This window comes from Camelus bactrianus, chromosome 25, assembly GCF_048773025.1.
Source record: "Camelus bactrianus isolate YW-2024 breed Bactrian camel chromosome 25, ASM4877302v1, whole genome shotgun sequence".
Taxonomy (NCBI): Eukaryota; Metazoa; Chordata; class Mammalia; order Artiodactyla; family Camelidae; genus Camelus; species Camelus bactrianus.
The window spans coordinates 6,257,006-6,278,908 of NC_133563.1; the positions used below are offsets into that span (position 1 = coordinate 6,257,006).

General features: G+C 39.6%; 1 protein-coding gene across 7 annotated transcripts in view; it reads left to right on the forward strand.

Moving 5' to 3' along the window:
* CPQ (carboxypeptidase Q) overlaps positions 1 to 21,903 on the forward strand; it is a 390,372-nt gene that overhangs the window by 245,977 nt on the left and 122,492 nt on the right. For all 7 annotated transcript variants that reach the window (XR_012502314.1, XM_074353133.1, XM_074353132.1 and 4 more), the window contains one exon: positions 12,101 to 12,212. Coding sequence is in view for 6 of the 7 variants with exons in the window: in XM_074353133.1 (XP_074209234.1) it covers positions 12,101 to 12,212 (112 nt within the window). In the remaining variant the exon portion in view is untranslated. The remainder of the gene's footprint in view (positions 1 to 12,100; positions 12,213 to 21,903) is intronic.

Below are 21,903 nucleotides of genomic sequence, written 5' to 3' on the forward strand. Positions count from 1 at the left end.
GCTTAGCCCACCTGAATTTTCTGGTTGCCCCAAATGAACTGCTGTCAGCCCACCCGCCTCAGAGTGCAGTGTGCACCTTCATATTTGTCCTGCTGCGTCATCTCATTGGCTCTGAACTGTTTTTCTGCTTCAGGAAACTTTTGGATCTTGATGATTTGATCCAACTTACCAATGATTCACTTTATATTTTTTACATCTTAAAATTCATAAGCATGTCTTTAAGGTATTGATGGAAATATTGAACAAGATTGTACCAGTTCAGTTAAGCAAGTGCTCACATGAATTTTGTGAGAAACTTGAATTGTCTTGATGCTTGTATTTCTTTTAATCTTGTTCTAATTTTATAGCTTATTAAAATATACTGTTTGTGCTAATAAATACAAGTTAAATTAATAAATACCTGTTTTTACTAGCATTTTTGTTTCTTCAGAAAATGGACAATTGAGGGGGAAAGAGTCCATCTTTCTTCCTTCTTTCCTTCCTTCCTTTCTTTCCCCAAAGTATATATGATTAACTATTCAAACCACAGGGCTACAACCAATGTTTAACTGATGAGAGTATAATCTCATGACAAGTCAAAATACTTATGGGACCATGGATACCCTCCTAAGTGTTGCAATTAAAAAAATGTGGGCCCACAATGTTACAGTAATGTCACAATATCCATTGATGGAGAAAGTGACGTTCTTTTATCATGATGGTCTTTTATTTTAATTAATTGCATTTGGAGAGAGGAAAGCTAAACTATTTTTTATCCTCTTGTGGCCTCTGTTAAGTTCTGATAATTACCTTGTATTTTCATGTTCTTTTTTCGACAGGCACTCCTCCTAGACTCTCAGTCCCTAGGTTCTGTTTTTATTCCTTTCTGTCTAGTAAGTCTGCTTTTATCAAACATTAGGGCATTCAAGCTGTTCCTACTCTCCTGATCCTTGAAGTTCACTTTAAAGATGGCAGAGGGCAAGTTTTCTGTGCTGTGCAAAGCGTGGCCGTGCTTCATGTTAGCTTTGGACTTAGAAGAAATCACTTCCAGACGATTCCTTTTGAGTTGTGATGCACAAACATTATAAGGTTAATTTGCTTTTTAGCTATTAGTGGTTTTTGACTCTTGTATGACGAAAATTGTCACTTATCTTCTTCATGTAGATGTGTTATTTGCCTGTGAATATTGAAGTTAAGCTTCAATTTATAGTATTTGACTTAGAAAGGGAGCGTTTTTCATTGGGTAAGTAAATGCAATATGTACTTCCCCTGGCTCTCACAGCACTTATATTAGATACAGGACTAGTTAAGATTTCAGTTGCTTTTTTTTTTCCTAGGACATGCAAATTCCAATTTAAAAAAATGATAGAATCAGAATTAATGGGCAAAATAGCATTCTTTTGCACAGGGATGCAAAAATATAAAACATGCAATAGTTGCAACATCTTCCTCCTAAAACAAAATACACCAGTGGAAATGTGGCTTGTTCCTAGAGTGTGCACACAGACATTATGGGCTGAAGTGACCTGGCTGATAGTAGGTGAGGTCAAGTATGATGCCAGGGCTACAGACCGGGACGTACTGGGCTTGAACAGCAAGCCTGTGGCTTGTGCAGACTTGGAGCCTCTCAAAGTAAACTTGGCTCCTTGACACTCTGTCCTGAAGCTAAAAATTAGGTCATTGAAAAGTCCTCTGTTAGAGTATCTATAATATTATTTGACTGTCTTTTGTTTAAGCTATAATTTATGCATCGCAATTAAAGTTGTCTTCAAGGGCTGACATGATAGGAAGTCATGCAGGTACTCCAGAGCTCACTGGCAAGTCTAGGGGCTTGGGACGGTTGACTTCTGACTCCTCATTGGACTGTGGTCCAGGGACATGGCAGGCAGGAGCCAACAGAATAACTTGGATGTTTGAGGTAGAAATACTTTGGGTAACTTCTATGTAAATGACAGAGGCTATCGTGGCTGGGTAATAGTTCTCAAAGTCTCCTTTCCACCTCCGAGCTTACCTAGTTTTAGCAGCATCCATGATGGCGCCAAGCTCATGCACGTCAGGACACAGAGAAACATTTCCTCTTGACTTTGTCATGTGAACTCAGCGACCTGGCACAAGCTGGGTTCACATCTGACCTGGGCTTCCTTCCCTTTCCTCCCTCTGCCTTCCTCAGGGCTTCTTTGCCGTCCTCTTCTGTTCTAGTCTGTTTTCTGCTTTAACTCCTTTGTGCTAGTCCTCATTTTGCTTCCTTCTCTCCCTCTCTGCCTCCCTTCCTTTCCTAATCATCACAATTAAAGCAACTAAAAATCCCCATCCTCAGACTAAATTTCTTTCTACTAAGGAGAAACGATACAGAAGTAGGTCTAGATGCAAATCCGTGTGGATCTGGCTTTCTCTTTCTAGGGACGGGTGGTAGGGGAGGAACTGTGGGGTCTTCTGTGGACTGTGCTTCTCCAAGTGACAACACCCACTTGAATAGGTAAACCCTAGTCTGTTTAGTTTTTCCTTGTGGCTCATCAAATAGGTCTCAAACTGGAGGTTACAGAGTATTTTATAGACTGAGGCTTCAACCGATCTTGCAGACTGAATTCAGAGAGGACATTCAGAAAATCACAGAAGGTTAAGTGAGTGAGAAAGTTTCCACAATCAATGGACAAACAAGCATCAAAAGCAGAACTCTAAGCTACACAGGCTTCTGAGATTTCAGAAACCATTAGGGGGCCAGAGGGAATCCCTTAGCTTATAAATCTAAATGGCAAAAAAAAAAGTTTAAAAAGTTTCTTTTGGTAAGAAGCACCTTAGCCCTGATTTTCTATAATGAAACACTGATGATACCTCGATTAGCTTGTTGAAACTGAACCATGAAGGAATCTGTGGGAGACCGAAGTACCAAATCCCTCTGTCCTTTTTTTGTTTTAAATCCCACACACCGTGCCCAGCAAATACCTGGAATATAGTGGTAAGTGAATGTTTGTAAGAAAAGAGAAGTTCTAGCTGTGCACTGTTCCACAGTTGGATTCGATCCTGGGAAAGCAGATGACGATTGAGATAGAAATTGCTTAACCTCTCTCTCTGTCTCCCTCTCCTCCCCCGAGAAAGTTCAAATACGGTGTTGTAATTCAGCTTGTCTACTCCTCCCATCCTCTCAAGTGAAACGACTTATTATGTGGTTGCTTCGGCCAAAGGAGAAGGAATCCAGGAGCATAGTTTTCACTTAAAAGAATATCATCTCCGGTTGCAACCTGTTGTGACCTAGGTAAAATCCCTATTACCTCCGTTTAATCAGAACGATTTCCTTCCATATATATTCTCTGCTGTGACCCAATCACAAACCAATGTTGAATCAATTTCAGCCATGTCTTCCAAATACGCTGCAACCACATTTTATAAATCTACCGAAGGCTTGGTTTTTGTGAGTCGCAGATAAATTAGGCGCTTCTTGTTTTGTCCTCCAATATCAGTCCAGTAATGTGCTCAGAGAATTCAGCCAGGAATAGGCATGATCTTCCTTTTAATGAAGCCAATCTGAGTGCCCTGCACAAGTAAGGGGGCCCTCTAGGAGTGGAAGCAGCTCCTTTCAGAAGCAGCTTTGTGATGCGTGAGCATTTGGACAGATGGCCCATTTTCTCGTGAAGGAAAATGTATCGTACAAGCTATCAGCCCCCAACAGCTTCACTAAAAAGGGTTGAGGATGAGAAACCAATTCTAGAGGAGCTCAGCTGTTTGCCATGTTGTCTCGGAACACACCTTGTCTGTCAGGAGCCCAGCTCTATTCAGTAGACCACCTAGTCTGCTCACTGCGGAGGATATTTGTTCAAACATCATCCCCGTTGCCTGTTCTAGACAATAGCGTAATACGTTCAGCAACTGCCCCCTGAAAGCCAAGACGTTGTCTCGGACAGGGGTTATGAAACAGATTTCTTGAGAAGTGCCTGCCCACCTATGTTTAGATTCTAAATTGTGGGAAGATCTTGGCAGCCGGAGTATCTAGGAGATGCTCAGGGAAAAGTCTACTGAGGTTATGGAGACTTTTCAAAGGACAATTTCCCCCTTTAAAGTGGTCTGAATAGAAGAAGGATTCTTGAAAACTATCATAGAATATTTAGGCTACATAGACCCTTGAAAGATTTTATTTATCCATTCTCTGTTCACTTTCCTTCTAAGACCTAAGAATGTATCCTATTTTAGAAACCCTCCAAGGAGTGGAATTTTCCATAACCTATCCCCTGCCATTTTTTAACTTCTACAAAAGCCTTCCATCAGAAAATTCTTGATCGTTTATATGACCCTAAATGCTCACTGCTACAGCCCAAGCCTGGCTCCTTTGCTTTATCTTCTGCTGTTCCTATCTGCCACAGAGGGGCCCGTCACAGCTGAAGGCCATTATTAGATCACTTCTTGGCTTCTCTGAGGCTAAATAGTGAGAGGTTTCTCCTCCTTCTTTTTGTAGGTCGTATTTTCCAACTATTTAATGAATTTTGTTGTTGAGAACTTGATTGGGGATTTCCTATGTCTGAGAATGCATTAGGCCTTGAGATTTGTAGCCCTAATACTCCTCCCTGCTATCTCTTAAAAGACACCGAATACAATGAAAGACTAAGAGAATGAAGCAGCTGCAAACAAAACGTCACATCACATCACATCACATCACATCACAAAAGCAAGAAATAAAACCACTGGCTAGTTGTCTTTCTGGATTTTGATTGAGCAAGACATTTATGTAATGGAGCATGCTCCAGTGTTCAGTGAGCATCTTGTTTATTGATGCTTGATCAACAAGAACTTGGTCAGGTTTAGATAAATATCTATACAAATAACAGTTTAAAATGCAGACTGAAAAACTAGGCATGCCAAGAAGGTAAGTACGAGCCAACAGTGGCCCTTTATTAGTACAGTTGGCCCTCTGAGTTTGCAGGTTCTGCATCTGTAGAGTCAACCAACCGCAAATCGAAAATATTCAGAAAAAAAATTCCAGAATGTTCCAAAAAGCCAAACTTGAATTTGCTGCAAGCTGGGAGATATTTGCATAGCATTTACATTGTATTAGGTATGATAAGTAATCTAGAAATAATTTAAAGTATGTGAGTCCCATTTTATATAAGGAACTTGAGCATCCATGGATTTTGGCATTTGCTGGGGGCCCTGGCACCAGATACCCTGAAGATACCGAGGGAGGGATGACTGTCTGCTACGGATCTGTAACTTCTAGTTACAGACCACTGAGCCGTTATTGCAATAGTTTTCAATATGCTGCTAGGCATAATTATTTTCAATTTTACAGTTATCTTTGAATCGCTAGTTGGTTTTTAGGAAGGGATACAATCTCTCATGTTTCAGTAAGAAAACTGTGATTGTATGTAAATGTAGATATTTTCCATATTTTTTCCTTGCTTTGCAAAAGTTGAAATAGAATGAGATAAATCTGACCTTTATTGTTTGTTTGAACTCACTTAAAAGACTACCTGAGCCCCATGCCTTTCAAAGGTATGTCTTTCATAACTCTTGCTGTTGTTTAAGATAGTGCACATGCATAAAACTTTATTTAGCGTGTATGTACCATCCAAAGAACAAGAATGACAGGGTTGCATGTGTTCTCACTCGGGTTCAGAGACTGGACGCTACAGTGCCTTAGGAGCTGGCTCTGTGGCCCCTCCTCTGATGACTTCCACCCCTCTGCCCTAACCCCATCTGATAGAAACACTATCCTGATTCTGGTTTACTGTTACTTTGCTTTTTCTTCATGATTTTACCACCTTTGTATGCATTGCTAAAGACTGTGTTACTTAGCTCACTGAATTTTGAAATTTATGTTATAGGATAATACTCTTCTATTTCTTTTCTGATTCATTTTATTTTTGCTTTTTCTTATTTCTGTTTTGATATTCATTTATACACATTTATATATAGATAGATGTAGGTAATTTTAACTACTTTATAATATTCCATTGTATGACTATATCATAATTTGTTTATCCATTTTACTGTTGGTGGACATTTGGGTTGGTTCTAGTTTGAGGCCTCATGATTGTTTCTGTGTGACCATTTTGGTACACGTCTCCAGGAACTCGACTGCCACAATTCCTCTAACTTGCACCTAACGTGAAATTGTTGGATTGTGACATGTATTCCACCTAAAGGGTATGCCCAGTTGTTTTCCTAAATGATTTAAACAGGTTCCTGCTCCTCCCAGCAGTGGATGAGAATTCCTTTTCCTCAGCAACCTTGCCAGAACTCGTATTGTCAGTTTTAAAACTTTCTATGAGTTGGATGGGTGTGAAGCAGGTATCTTAGTGAGGATTTGATTTACGTTTCCCTAGTCAGTAATGCTGGTCATCTTTCAAATGCTTGATGGCCATTCATCATTTCTTTTCTGTGAAATGCCCATTTATGTCTTTTCTCCATTTGCCTTGTAGGTTTCTTGTCTTTTTCTTGTTGATTAGTAGGAATTCTTTCTATGTTTTGAATGTAAACTATTTTTTTTTGTTGTTATATATACAATAAATATCTTCTCCCAATTTATAGCAACTCCTCTCATTCTGTGATTTCTCTTGATAAACATAAAGGCCTCATGTTCAAATAGTTAAATTTATACATCTTTTCTTCATGCTTTGTGCATTTTATGCATCTTTATGCTTTGCATTTTTTATGTCTTAAGACATCTTCTCCTTCCCTCCAAAGACATAAAGATGTTTTTCTTTTTTGTCCTACAAAAGTTTTAATTTTTTACTTCTTTTAAGCATTTAGTACATCTAGAAATAATTCTATTGCATTTTTCATTTTGAGCATTTCCATTTGCCTTGTCTTGCCGAGTCAGCTCTCTGATGAGGTGCCTCATCTTTTCCACTAGGTCTTTACGATGTTAATCATATTTAAGTCTTTGTCTGATGATTTAAATATCTGAGCTATATCTGGGTCTGGGTCTGTTAAATACAGTATTTCCTGATAATAATTCTTTTCTTTCTTGTTTATTTTATACCTCATAATTTTTTATTGGGTGCTGGGTGTCATCTGTAAGAGAACAGTAGGGCTTCAGGTGAACAATGTGTTCAAAAATGAGACTGGGTCTTCCTCTGTCAAGCCATTGGTATGAGGGTGGCTGAGTCCACCTGTTGGGAGTTGAACTGGCTCTGCATTTTGTCGCTTCTGTTCTTTCTTTTGGTGCTTGCGGACTGCAGGCGGCTGCTGCTCGGCTTCACCCTCAGCTTTCAGCAGACCCTGTGTGTCTGCACCACAGAAGGGGTCTCTCTCTATGCCCTTGCCCCTCCCTTGGCTATAAAGTGTCACTGCTCTGCTTGCTTCTCACTGGAGGCTCCTGGTGGGGATGAGGTGTTTTCTTGGTGCTTCTGCCCCTCAGTCTTAGCCAGGCTCTCTGGGCCAGAGCTCAAGAGTGGGACTTTCTCAACAGTTCTGCCCTTCCCCCACGTGGAAGCCGAGCTCCGCCATGAGTCATGGGAATGTCCCCAGCCCTTCCCCAGGGGCAGCTCACTCCATCAGTGCAGAATTCTGGGCATGAGCAGGTCTGCTGCCCTCCCCAGAGACAGGTGTCCGTGCAGGGTGGATGTGCGATTTTCTGCCCTCTTTCCTGTAGCTGTTGGCCTTTGCCACGGACTGGCCTGCAGGACAGCTCTACCCCAGGGGGAATGGCCTTGGCTTCATATGAGAGAGGGGTCCCGGAAGCAGGTGTGTTTGCTGCCTGCCTCCCAAAAGCACCTGCTCATCACCTGCCCTCATGCACCACTGAGATGGACACTCTCAGGGCTCTGCCCCGCTCTCTGTATTTCTTGTGAGCACCTGATGGTAACTTGTGGACAGGATGTGGAAAATGGGTACCTAGAACCCATATGTGAGAGGTTCCTAGGGTTCTAAACTCTCATGTGAGCCCACATTCACCCTTTAGGAATTTGTGAACATTTTAGTTGTCTTCATTCCTACTTTGCCGACTGTTGCCTCTCCCTCCTGTCACTGCTGAAGGCAGATGGTTTGTGTGTCCACCTCTCCCTGGATCAGCTTGTTATCCTCTGCAGTTCAGTTCCTCTGGTTGAATTACAACCTCAGGTCTGTGATGGGTCTAAACAAAGTTATGATTTTACAGATGACCCGGATTTCTATTGTTGCAGGGTGGGGACTGAATGCTCCTGTGGTTATCTGCGGTGTAGGAGGAGGCCAGCTGAGTTTTCCTCTCCCTGTCACCACCACTCTCTATTCCCTTTCTTTGCCTTGTTTCTCTTTATAATACTGAAAACTATCAGTGTATTATGTTTATTTGTTGCCCATCTCCCTCACCAGAATGTAAATTCCATTAAGGTAGAATATTCGCTTGTTTTGTCCATTTCTGCGTTTCCAGCACATAACATAGAAACGCCATAAAAATTGTTGAGTAGATGCATGCGTGAATGCCAGAGGTCATGACATTTTCTCCAGTATCTTGCATTAGCGTCTTTTCATAAGAATTTACTTCCTCTGAAGCTGTTCTCTCTTCCCTTGTTCTGCCATATTTTAAATATATCCCATTTCAATTATGTTCTTATTCATCTTTTCATCGGGCAGATCTGTTTGCACTCAGTATCTCCATATGCATCAATAACAAAGATGGTGGTGGGGGAGCTTGTCCTCGGGGCTGCTCTGTCTACCCTTGATTTAGGGTATCTTGGCTCAGACCCACAGCTGGCCTGCAGGTGGCTGTGTGCAGTGCCAGTCTAATTCTGCATCCTCGCAGGCTGTCATCCAGTGCGTTTCTGCCCTACTGCAGTGAGTCCCCCTGGCCCCCCACCCAACCCAAGGCCCGAGTCTTTGGTGGTCAAGGCTAACGTGTGCCTCACGAATGCAAACTCTGTATTTCACAGCATCACAGATCCCATTCTGCCTTCCTATTTGTTTGTTGTGGCTGCTATTGGCCCTTGCTGTTGTTTTAATAACTTTTACTCTTTCCTGCATTTGGAAAAGATGGTGGTGAGAAGGAAGTTGGAGGGCGGGGAGTTGGTCAGAGCTCTGCCTGCCTCAGGGAGCAGCACACGAGGCGGGTAGAGGAGGGGGTGCCCCACTTCTCTGTTGGTATTACATCTGGTAACAGAGCCAGTGAAGGGACGGTGCATTTTCCTGTCTTTTACAAGGCGGTTCTTTTTTCTGTGTATCTGAGTTGTCTGTTTTTGTTTTGTTTGCTTACATCCGATCCAGATGTGTTACAATTCCTGCTCATTCCTGCCTGCCCCTGGTACAAGACATAATGACTTTGATATGTTTTGCTGAGTTGTCCTTTGTGGGGCTGCATGCCAGACTCCGTGTTGAACGAGAACTTGCGCACTACCGTTTTCGAGGTGTAGGTTGAAGCTCTTATGATTAGGGAGATTCAAGTTCATTAAAAATGCTACTGAATTAGAAGTAACTTTTTGTCATCACCTAGTTTTTAAATCAATTAATATTTAAATTACAACTACTATCTCATGGTGACCCCCAATATATTTTGTTTTTGTAAAAAAAAATTAAAAGAAACTTTAATAGCCAAATGGTTTGTAATCATTCTTCTGTATCACTGTGCCAAAGACCATATCCTGTGGAATGTCTTAGTTTCCTATCATTCAGAACCATTTTTCCCATCTTTTAACTATTAGTTTAAGTAATAATTCTGGTTTGGAGAATGGAGGTATTTCAGAAAACATTAAGAAGTATGATTGTAAAAAAATCTATGTTATTCTGAGGGAAATCTAAAGGTTAAAACAATAGCTGCCTTGATTTAGTTTCCCATGTGTTATCTGAGAAAAAGTTGATTGAAACAGATTTTGACACTTTTTATTCACTGGAACTTTAACTTCATTGGGAAAATGGTCCTGAGGGCGGTGAGAATGTTGACTAATTGGTTTGTTCATCCCACATGGGATTACACCACTTTCTGAATCAGAATTTCCTGCTATTGCAACACGTTTTTTTCTTTATTATTATTTTTTTCCTTAGAAACAATCCATTTGGGTTCATTACATGGCCATTTGTTAGTCTGAAGCATAGTACTTGTTTGTGACTACAGTGAAGTCATATGGGCCCGGTCTGTCTGTAAATACAGAGTCAATGGGAGATCTTGCAGCTGCTCAGGGAAGGAGGCAGTGCAAGGGGCCACCCTGATATTTTAAACCAAAAATCCTGCTTTCCCAAAGTCCCGGGGCATTTTCATATTAATCATCAAGAAGATTTATTCCAGTTTGCTTTGTTTACTACATGCCGTACATAGACACTAATCTGTTGATCTTGGTCTCTAAAAAAACCTTTTTATTGATGTGTAATGTTCTCAGAGAACATGCACAAATCCTAAGCATATGACGAGGTGCACTTGTACAGACTGTGTAACCAATACTGAGATCAGGCAGCAGAACGTGACTGGCACCGGGGCCGCTCAGCTCCTGCCCTGTTCCTGCCACTACCCCTCCACACCATGGGGATCCACTCTCCTGTTGTGCTTGATTTTATATCTTATATAAATGGAATTATACACGATATATTATTGTGTGTCTGGCTTCTTTCACTCTTCAGTATGTTTATGAGATTCATACATTTACTGTGTATTGTGTTTGTTCATTCCCACTGCTGTGCGGTGTTCCATTGATCAGTACAACACACTATTCATTCTGCTGTTGACAAGCATTTGAATAGTTCTCTTTTGGGGGGGGAAGCTATTATGAATACTCTATGAACGTTCTAGTATATCTCTTCTGATGGAAGCATCCATACACACGCACTCCTGTTGGAGTACAGCAGGGAGTGGGATTGCTGGGCCCCAGGGTGTGCGTGTTCAGATTTAGTAGATAAGTCAGTTTTCCAGAGCGGTTGTAAGTATGCTCACACCGGCAATTTACGAGTTCCAATTGCTCCACCTTCTCACCGATATTTTCTGTCTTTCTCATTTTAGCTGTTCTGTTGGATATGTGTTGAATGTGGTTTAATTTATATTTCTTTGGTAATAATGAACCTGAGCAATTTTTAATATGATTATTAGTCATTTATACATCTGTTTTTGAGAATTGTCTGTTCAAGTCTTTTGCCCATTTTTCTACCATTTGACTCTCTTTTGGTTACTGTCTCATAGGAGTTCTTTGTATAATCTGAATGTGGGAACTTGGCTGAATATGTGTATTGTAAATACTTTCTCCTGCCTTTTCATGCCTGTAATAGAGTCTTTTGATGAGCAAATATGCCTAATATTTTAAAAGTCCAATTTATTATTTTTTCTTTCTTGGTTTGTACTTTGCATATCCAGTTTAAGAAGCCTGTGCCTACTGTAAGTTGGCAAAGCTGTTGTATGCTTTCCTCTAACACCTTTATTTAAATTTGTAATTCATCTGCCCTGATACTCATATACTGCATGGTCTAGAGATCAAGATACATGTTTTCCATGTGAATATCCTATTAACCCAGCATCATTTTACTTAGTTTTTGACTTGTTTAAAATTTGTCCATAAAATTTAGTTTCACTGAAATATCTTTTATATTTTCCTAGAAAGAATTACTAATGATTCTTGAAAAAATTTAAACCTATGGTGATTTAAAATTTGTAACATACTCTATAGATTTATTTAACACATAAATTGAGATATTTCTTAAAAGTTCTTCTGTTTAATTAGACTCTAGTTTGTAACTCCAGCATACTTATTTATTCAACACCAGAGAAATTATAATGCACAAAGCACAATAATTTTTAAAAAAATAAATTATTGTTCTTGCTTTCTCATTTGAATTTAATTCAACACATGTTTATTATTTGTCTGCTAGAATATGAGACAGTTGAGAATATGGTTGAAGTTTTGAGCTCCATTTTTATATCATTTAGGTTTTAAGCCATGTGATAAAGTTGTCAAACATCTGTCAGTAATAAACCGTTTTTCTTTAGTATTCAAAATTATATCACTAAAGAGAAGTACAAGGTGAGAAGTTTTATTCCTATTCAGATGACCCTACACCCTTTACATAATGCCTCTATACCAAGTTTTCCACTAGTAATGCCACAGATCTTTTAAGAAGTAAAAGTAGAAAAGAAAACATGAAAGCTTCACTTCCATATTTGGAATGCGTATAAATGCTTCTGCTTTGATGTCACTTCTGCTTCGTTTTATTTTTTTTCTCTTTTTATTATTTGTTCTAGGTTGTACTGGTCAGCGGACATCTGGACAGCTGGGACGTTGGGCAGGGTGCCATGGATGATGGAGGCGGGGCCTTTATATCCTGGGAAGCACTCTCGCTTATTAAAGATCTCGGTAAATATTTAGAAAGTCGTTAACCAATGTGTGAGGGTGTCAGTGGTGATGTGTTTAACTCAACACACAATATGCGCAGCAGATTAGTTACTGTGGTGTGTTCAAAGATCCTCCTGAGGTCTGTATGTTTTTTGTCAGTTGATTCCCAGAAAAGAACTAATTTGTCCCCTTAAAGAAAGAAATTTTATTCAAGTGTCTGCCAGACATCCCAAGTATCAAATTTGATCAGCCACTGGGGAAAATGAACAAGCAAATAAAACTAATAAATGCAACCACATCAGCTAGAGACTACGTAAGGAAACCATGACCAAGTGCAAAAAACATAAGCAGCTCCTCCGTTTCCTTTTCCTTGTTTATCTTTCAAGGTATCATTGCGCTGTTAGGACAGCTTTACTGCAGTGGCCTCTCCATGACAGAAGGCGAGGAGAGCAAGGTAGGCCTGGAGGAATGACTCCTTTGGCCACAATAAGGAAACTAGGATGAAAAACTGGACTTTTCAGATTGACCCAGACATGGGGAAGATGGACAGGCATGGAAAGGAATGGCTAATGGTGAAAGTAGTTTATTCTGATGATCCTGTTTGCAGACAAAAAACATATATTTCCCCTTTGTGTGCTGGTTAAAAGCTGGCTTTTGAGTAAAGTTAGAAATAAATGAAACTAGTCTGAAAAGAGAGTTCCATGTCTGAATCATACCAGTGGTGGTTTGAAAATGCCTCATCAGCAGAATATTTTACATTGTAAATGTGGAGTAACCTTCCCTTTGGTGAAGGCTTTCCATTGCTTACTTAAGTACATATGTATTCAAATTCATACTTTTCTTTTGGCTTTAATGAACCCTTCTTATTCTAAATCAGCCCTTTAAATAATTGTTTATCTGATCAGTAGACTGCTGAAGTTGGCTTGGTTGGGGGAAATCTTTAGTGTATCATTTTGATTTATGTCATACTTGTGTTTTAATGTGGAGAAATGGAAATGTGGTTGTGCAGTTTTAAGTTCTAAACAGGCCAGTGTCTCTCAACATTGGCATTATTGTCATTTGGGGCCAGATAATTCTTTGCTGTGAGGTCTGTCCCGTGCACTGTAGGATGTTTAGCACTGCCCCTGGCCTCTACCTACTAGAAGCCAGTAGTACCCACCCCCGACCAAGTTGTGACAACCAAAATTGTCAAATGTCCCCTGGCAGGTTGTGGGGGGAGAGGGTGGCATGTAAAATTGCGCCACTAAAATTAGCTAATAAAAAAACCCTAGGAGATGTGAATACAGGGTCAATTTTTAAAAATAAAAAACCAATTGGAAACCTTGCATTGTATATACTTACACTTTTAACATCATTACTGTTCTGAGCACCTACTATGAGAAAGCACTTCGTAGAAGCTGAGCATACCGAGAGGTTTAAAGCATGCTCTCTGTTCTTAAGACCCTTAGAATGTAGTTGTACACATACACATGCACCTGCACATAGTTATCAGTAAAGACGTATCAAGTCTGCTCTTGGAACTGGGTAAGATTTGAGAGAGAGAAAAACACTCATTCCTTCAGAAAAGATCAGGGAGACGTTTTGTATGTGAATTCTCTCCTCCTCTCCCTTTAAAAAAAAGATTCCTTTGTCTATCTGTTCTCTCTGTCCTTGACTTTATTCCAGAATGAAGTGGGTTCTAGAGATGAGACAGGCAAATAGCAAACATATTCCTCTTTATAGAGTATGGATATTTATTTTGGAAGTTAATTTTATTTCAGTGTGTTCCGACCAGCTTGATTGGAGGCAGAGTGATAGTGTGAAAGGAGAATTGGACCCACGACAATCAGATTTTTAGGTCACTCTGTGCCACAAACTACTTTGCTGGCCTCAGGCAGGTCATTTGAACTCTCTGGACTTTATTTTCTTCATCTCTGTTCAACTGTTAGCTTCCAGAGTATTTTATCTGCTCTAGATTGGTATAAAAATTGTGTCTTCTCTAGGCTTTGAATCTTACATCTTTAGTACTCAGCAGGGGACCCTAAATCACTGTTAATTGAGTTGAGTTCAATTGCATGAATAAATGTCAAACACCATGCAAAGGTGAATTGAGTATCTCTTTCCAGCTCTGAAAGTACACTGACTTTGGCTGCTTTTGGTAGCTAGCACTGTCTCCTTCAATTCAGGATTTATCTCTCCTATAGGCTTCTAAAGACCTATGTAAATATATGAATAAAACTCCAAAATAAAGAGTAATATTTCTTTCAAGTAAGTGTTAAGAGATTGCATGGCATACTATTAAAAAAAAAAACCCTCTGGAGCCAGACTGCCTGGGTTCAAATCTTAGTTCTGCAGCTTAACAGCATGTGGCCTTAAGCAAGTTACTTTGCCTTTCGGTGCTTGTTTTCTCATCTGTGAAATGAAGGTGATAAGAATGTCTATCTCATACGGTTGCTTTGAAAATTAAACAATCTATTCACAAAGTGTACTTAAAACAGTGCCTGACCCAACTCAAATACTCAGTAAATTTTAACTTTTATTATTTAATAAGCATGACTCTGACAGTACTGTATTTTTTTTTTTTTGTAAGGGAGGATTATATATTTATTTTTTTACCTCCATCTGCTTAGTGATCGCTTTGCCTCCTAATTTAACACGTTAGTTGTATGGATGTAACTCTAGGGCCAGCTGCTACGGTATCCCTGCATAGCCTGTCCCTTTACTGTTGAAGTCACCATCCCGTGTATGAAATCCTTCACTCTTTTTTCACTTGCATACTACATTTCCCAGAGTCTAAATTTCTCCAGGTCACTTCCTGCTTCCGCTTCCTGCTTTAGGTGGCTGCTCAGAATCCACCCTATGCCTCATTATCTTCTAATTGCACCTGTTGAGTCTTATTCTTTAATTTTAAAATTAAAATTAGATTATGGATCTCTGTTTGTAGATTGCCTATGTGTTTTAATAGGAAGAACTAGGTCCAACATATGGCATATGAGTTCTAGATGAAACTTACTGATACACTTGTATAAGAAAATAGGACTTTGGGCTAGAGGCCAAGAAATGGGTTCATAATTATATTCCTTAATTACATTGAACCCACACTATTTAGTTGGTGAAATATGAAAGCTCTATGGCAATTTCTTTTTCCAAGAAAAGTGAGACTCCTTTTGGCTGCTGTCACTTGAACAATATGTCATGCAGAATGCATGTCACAGTCTCTCTGTGGGGCTTGTTAATTTGAAGTGTTGGTCCACTGGGGCTTTCTGATATTTAGGAATATTGTTTTAAGGTTCATCTTTCATGTCTTTTCTCCTTTATTCACCTCTTTCACTACTCTTATAGAGTCACTCTTTTGCTCAAGCAATCAGCTAAAGCCATATTCAGTTAATCTAACAGAAGAGATATTTGTACTTTGCAAATATAATCAGTCATTCCTGAGAAACTGTCAACAGAAGGCTATTTGCTGTGAAATGCTATTGAATACTTTTTGTGTTTGTCGTTTACTGGACTTGAAACTGTTTATTTGAAATGTCATTTCCTGGAATGTTCTGGTGTCAGTGGACAAAGCCTATGGCCAAAGATGTTATGCTTCAAAATGTTCATTTGACACTTGAACAATAAACCACCATCTATCCCAAAAGTCTTCCAACTTTACCATTTTCCATAAAGTTAGAACTTTAAGTTTTCAGGCCTAAACAATGGGGAAAAGTTAGAATTAACAGTATTTCCTGGTTATTGAAATGTCAGATATATTGAAACATCTTTTTAGAGAAATTTAAATGTGAGCAACTTGACTGATTTTTTTATAGAGCTTGAAAGTCTGTGAGTTAGAAAAATATTTTATTTATATCTTTCTTCACTCACTCATTCAACAAGTATTTACCAGGTACTGATAGCGCGCCAGTGTGCCAGATACCTTGTAACAAAGAGGAGTGAGACATGGCCCTTGAGGTCTCTGAAGTGGGGGAGACATTTCATTCAAAAATTGCAATGAAACTGTTCTAAGCTCTTTAACTGAAGTGTGTGCAAATTACTTGGGCACCTGGTGAAGGGAGGGACCAGCCTGGCTTATCTGGGTCAGGGCACCTTTGCAAAGGTGATATTTGAGCTTTATAAAGAGAAATAGAAATTCCTGAAGCAAAAGGACCACAATAAAGAATTCCCAGAAAATTATAGAGCTTCCAGTCGTGCGCATCATTAAAAATGAGAAAACTGTTGACAGTAACAGTCTTGGGATTGTGGGGAGAAGAGCGGGTTTGCAGAATTGTCGGAAATCCTCTTTTTACCTGATGTACTTACGTAACGGTAGATTTCTGTGTAATAAGCATGTGTTACTCTAGTAATTAAGGAAACAAGACCTCAAAAGCCAAAAGAAAAAAGGGGGAAAAAAAAGCAAAAAAAGATTCTTGGTATTGCCATTTCCGTAAACACTCTGCTAACAGGAACTACAGAGCAGAGGTAAGAAGCAAGAAGAGTCATGCAGGAGTCAGCACACCTTCCAGGCCGAGAGGTACTCCGGGCAACACAGCCAAAGGCGTGCTAAATAAGGCTTTGGTGCAGTTAGAGCTTTATGTAGCCATTTCTAATGCAGTGGGTTCCCTCTGGACATGGGGATCCATCCAGGAAGAGGATTTTCTTCTCCCAGGCCCTAGTCAAGCCTCCCCTGGAGAAGTCTCAGGAAGTCCAGTCCAGAATAACTGAGTGAGGGAAATGACAAGCTTCCAAGAAGTGGACACCTAAAGGGTGGAACTAGAGATAGCCTGGAGCCAACCTGGGACTCGCCCAGACCTAGAAAGGAGATCTCATTAGAAAGGACCTCCCTCTATGGTCAGATAAGTTTGGGAAACACCATCTTGGTGATTTCTTTATTGTCAAAAAACATTAGTTGGGAGAGTCTTCCATGAATAGAGTGTGTTTTTGGAAACATTGCTCTGGGGCATTACTGAGGTCAGCAGAACTGAAGAAGAATCCAAGAGTGCTTGCCGAGGGACACATCATGGAACTAAGTACAAACAGCCTTGGCTTTATTTTCATTCTAGATTTTCCAGGCTGTCTTTGGGATCTCTGGTTTCTTAATTGGCATGGTAGAGATTATTCTTACATTACTTCTTTTTTTTTTCTCCCTTAAGAGAGGCACTGAGGATTGAACCCAGGACCTCATGCATGCCAAGCACGCACTCCACCACTGAGCTATATCCTCCCCCGTTCAATTACTTCTTGAAGAGCATTTGTACCCACCCAAGTGCAAACTTTACCTAACGAATAACTTCATATCTGCACTATCTGAGCAAATTTTATTAAAATGAATGTAGTATTATTGGAAATGTTTGACAGATGCTAAGAGCTTTCTCTGCCAGGTTTTTCTCTAGTTCCAAACGCATCAGAATTTGGTAGGATTTATTTTTTCTAGGAATTTTTATCTTAAAACATTCCACAGTCTCTTCCCTGCTCCCATTTTGAATGCTCTTCCTCCACAATTATTTTGTGAACACAAGAAGGCAGGCTTAACAGCCCTGGGAAAGATTTCCTATTAAAGTCAACTCAAGACCTTTAGGAAATAATGTGTCTGCTTCTGGAATTGTCCAAGAAATTAACTTGTCTTAGAAAAAAATATTTTCCCCAACATTAAATTACATTTTTATTAATTTGAATTTTAATTTGTAGACAGTTGTTTGCCTTTTTTTCTGAACAAATTTTGGTCTTGACTTTCCATGGTTGTGTTTAGTGATGCAAATACCTCAAACAATGGAAAAATGAGAAACTAAGAATTTGCTTGCTTTTTCTCCTTTTTTCTTGCTTCTAAAAGTAGGCTTATAGTCAGGGGGCATTTGTAGTCTTTAGAGGATGATCTTATTTTTTTTTTTAATTCAGATATGTTATTTCCTCTAGTGGCAAGTTATGCAGTGTCTGGCTTTACCTTAAGACCTGTGGCAGATGCGATTTTTTAGCTAGGAACTGCTGAGAACTTTTCCTGAGATTTGAACACATTTATAAGTTTTACTAAAACACTTTGAATCTTTATATCTCATTCAGCTAACATAGACATGTCCACTGGCATGTGTAAAAAGACAAAGCTGTGTGTAGATTGAGCTTCCAGATATGTCATGCGATAAAGCAGGACTTGCTAAAAATGAATCACTTAGAATGTGTTCTGCCTTTCAGTTTGGACGTGGTAGAGGAGATTCTGAAGTCATTTTACGGCCTTAGACTGTGTGAATATCACTGTTAATATTTGACCGTTTAGTTAATATATGCCATTTCTTGTGGAATCTGAAAAAGTGACACAAATGAACTTATTTACGAAACAGAAACAGACTCACAGACTGAAAACAAACTTATGGTTACCAGAGGGGAAAGGAGGGAGTGGAGGGATAAATTGGGAGTTCGAGATTTGCAGATACTAACTGCCATATATAAAATAGATAAATAGCAAGGTCCTACTGTACAGCACAGTGAACTATATTCAATACCTTGTAATAACCTATAATGAAAAAGAATATGAAAAGGAATATGTAATATGTATAACTGAATCACTATACTGTACATCAGAAATTGACACAACATTGTAAACTGCCTATACTTCAATTAAAAAAAAAAAAAGTTCTAAGGAGAAAAGAAAAATATATAGACCACTTCTGTGTGAAAGTAGACGAGACTGAGGCCCAGTGGCATACAGCATCATGACTAATCTCTTCCTGTCGGACAGAATCTGGAGAGGTGGCGGACGGATGCTGTGAGGGGGAGGGTCTCAGGGGGCCCCTCTGCCCATAGCATGCTCAGCTTCCTCCCCACATCTGCTTTGATTTGGCCTGTGTGCCTTAGAAGGTTAAGAAATATGGTGTTGGTAAAGAGAGCAGAAGCTCAAAGTATTGCTATTATTTATCCTGGAGAATAAAGACTGTGGAAAGTCTTAATAATGGTATCCTTAGTTCCCCAGTGGATTTCCTCCCACCCAAGAATGGGATCCATGTAAGTCCAGGATGGGACTGTCTGGAAAATGTAGGCTACCTCATTAAAACAGTATCATCACAGTGTTAGGCAAATCGGCTTACAAGGAGATCTCCTATTTCAATAACAAATACTGAACACCCACTTCATGTCAGACAAATAAAAGGGGTAGGACACAGATCCTTCCATCAAGAAGCTCACAGTCAGGCATCAGTAGTTTCAAGTGCACAGAGACATTTGAGCTGAGCTTTGAATGGGTGGGAGGTAGGAGAAGAAAGAACAACATCAGAGCTCATGAAAGTACGTGGTTTGAGGAGTAGAGGATGTTTTTGTCAATCTAGAGCAATAGGTGAGTGAGAAGTGGTGGGAAATTAGCAAATGAGGGTCTGTTTGTTAAAGGCACTGGACACAAAGCTGAACTTTGGAGTTGGTGCTGTAGGCAGTAGAAGCCGCTGAAGATTTTAAGCATGGGGTTATAAAGAGACTGGTAGGCTATCCTTTTAACTTGTAAAGAAATGGGATAGAATAGAATGGAGACACAGGAAAACAGAGTGGGGAGATCTCGGCTATACAGAGCCTGGGAAACCACAGCTTTGAAGTTACCAAGCAAATTTTATTTGCCATGTGGCTGACAAGCCAGCTTCTACCTCTCTTTGCTAAATATACCAGAGAGGAAGTGACAGGGTTTCCAGGGATGCTGTGTTCTTCGCCTACACACTTCATGCTAATGCTGCATTTTGCAAAAGCTGTGGTCTACTCAGCTTAGACTGAATCCTGTTCCAGTAAATGTGCCTAAAAACAGAGGTCTGCAAACAAAGAAACGGGAAAATATGTTATGAACATCTGATTGGACCTTTATGGTTAACTGGATTTTAGAAATGGTCCTGGGAGATAAGGGTTTAGTTTAGTTCATTTTTAGGCACCACCAACCCCTGTTGAACATCCTCAAGTCAAGCTCTAGTTGTGGAGAGTTTCTACTGGGTGTGTGACAGAAATGACAAGCTAAATAAAGTATTGAAAGAAGTTAACTATTATATGATTACTTACCTGCAGTCCTGCTAGTGCCCTGCTTGTGCTGGATGAGCATCATGGATGAACTGATGCTCAGCCCGTGTTCCTGCTGGACACCAGCATCTCCTAACTGTACCACGTGACCCGGATCTCATGGACTTTTTACCCCACAAAATCCTCCTTCCTTAACCCCTAAATAAGTCAAAATCCTTAGGCCAATGAGAGGCAGCATGGATAGTAGAATAAGCTTATAGTCCCTGCTAGAGTATCTTCTGTGCTACTAAGTAGCTGTACTATGTCGGCAAATTATTTAACCTTTTACATCTCAGTTTCCTCTTCTTTACAATGGCAACAATTTATCTTGAATTGTTGATAGGATGATGTGAAATAATTTGGGCAGTATCTGGTCCCCTACTAGACCACCAGTAATAATAACTATTATTTTTAGATGCTAATTGTTAAAACAACAAAGGCAGACATTCCAGCAGAGGGTACAATCTCAGGGCCGATTTTGTCTCTGAAGTCTTGCTGTCTGTATCCCTTTGTGCAGTTGGGCTTGGTCAGAGCCGTCCCTAAAGCAGAGAAGCCCTCATAATAAAAGAACAGTAGCTGGTTCCAACGAGTCAGATTCATGAACCGTCACCCCAGTGTAGCCACCATCCATGAGTACATGTAAGGCTGGCTCTCTCCTTGTTACTGTAGAGAAGGCCACTTCATAGATGCTTCATGAATGTGATGTGGAATTAACACTCGCAGGACATCGGAATGGAGGGACCTTCATCTTTTTCTGTTCCCCTTTCTCTCTCTGCCAATATCCTCAACCTAGTAACACTGTATTTACAATTTATAATATCTCTGAAGAAAAAAATAGTAAAAAGAGGAAATAGCTGTTGAGGGCAATGTAATTTACTACAAAGTAAATTTTTTAAAATATAGAAAAAAAATCAAGGCAGAGAAAACAGGGTATCAAATCTAGGACTTGCTTTTACACGTTACCCTTGTAACTGAGTTCTCAAGAAATCTTTCTATTTTTAAATATCGTCAAAACCCCATAATTTCCAGGCATCCTTAGAAGATCCTCATGCATAGAAAACTGAGGACAATGACCACTGACGCTTGTATTATTGTTCTTTCTCTGTAATGATGGCATGTTTTAAAAGAAATATACTTAAAGTATAATTGAAACTATTCTCGGAGTTATTGCTTTGATTGATGTGTATAGGAAGATGTAAGTCAGGAAGTGTTTCAAAGTCTGTATTTCTGTGCTCATCTCCATTGGTCATATATCCACTTAGCCATCCCATATTCACTTGTTTCGGGCAGCACGTTAAAACAAGGAAAGTTTTATGAAGTGCTTCATACTGGAATTACTCTTTTCTGAAAGGGAGAAGTGTGAATTCATCTTTTATACTTGAATAATTTTAGATGAAATCATTAGAACGTCATTTTTGGCCACAAATGGAGAGTTAGAGGAATTTTTGAATTTGTTACTTTTCTGGAACTTTATGTTGTAAAAAACAGAGGTTAAACTTATAAAGCAGATTTTTTTGATAAACGTTCACAACATATATCAAAAGAGCTCCATATGTTTTCATTTAATATAATAAGCAGACATTAATTAAATAATATATCAGCAAACATTAAGTGAACCCCTGGGAGGAAGGGGGAGTGAAACAGTATTTATGGAATATCTCCTATGGGCCAGTTACTTTATATGACTTCTTTTAATCCTCAAAAGAGCCCTCTGAGGTGTGTCTTGTTACCTCTGGCAGGT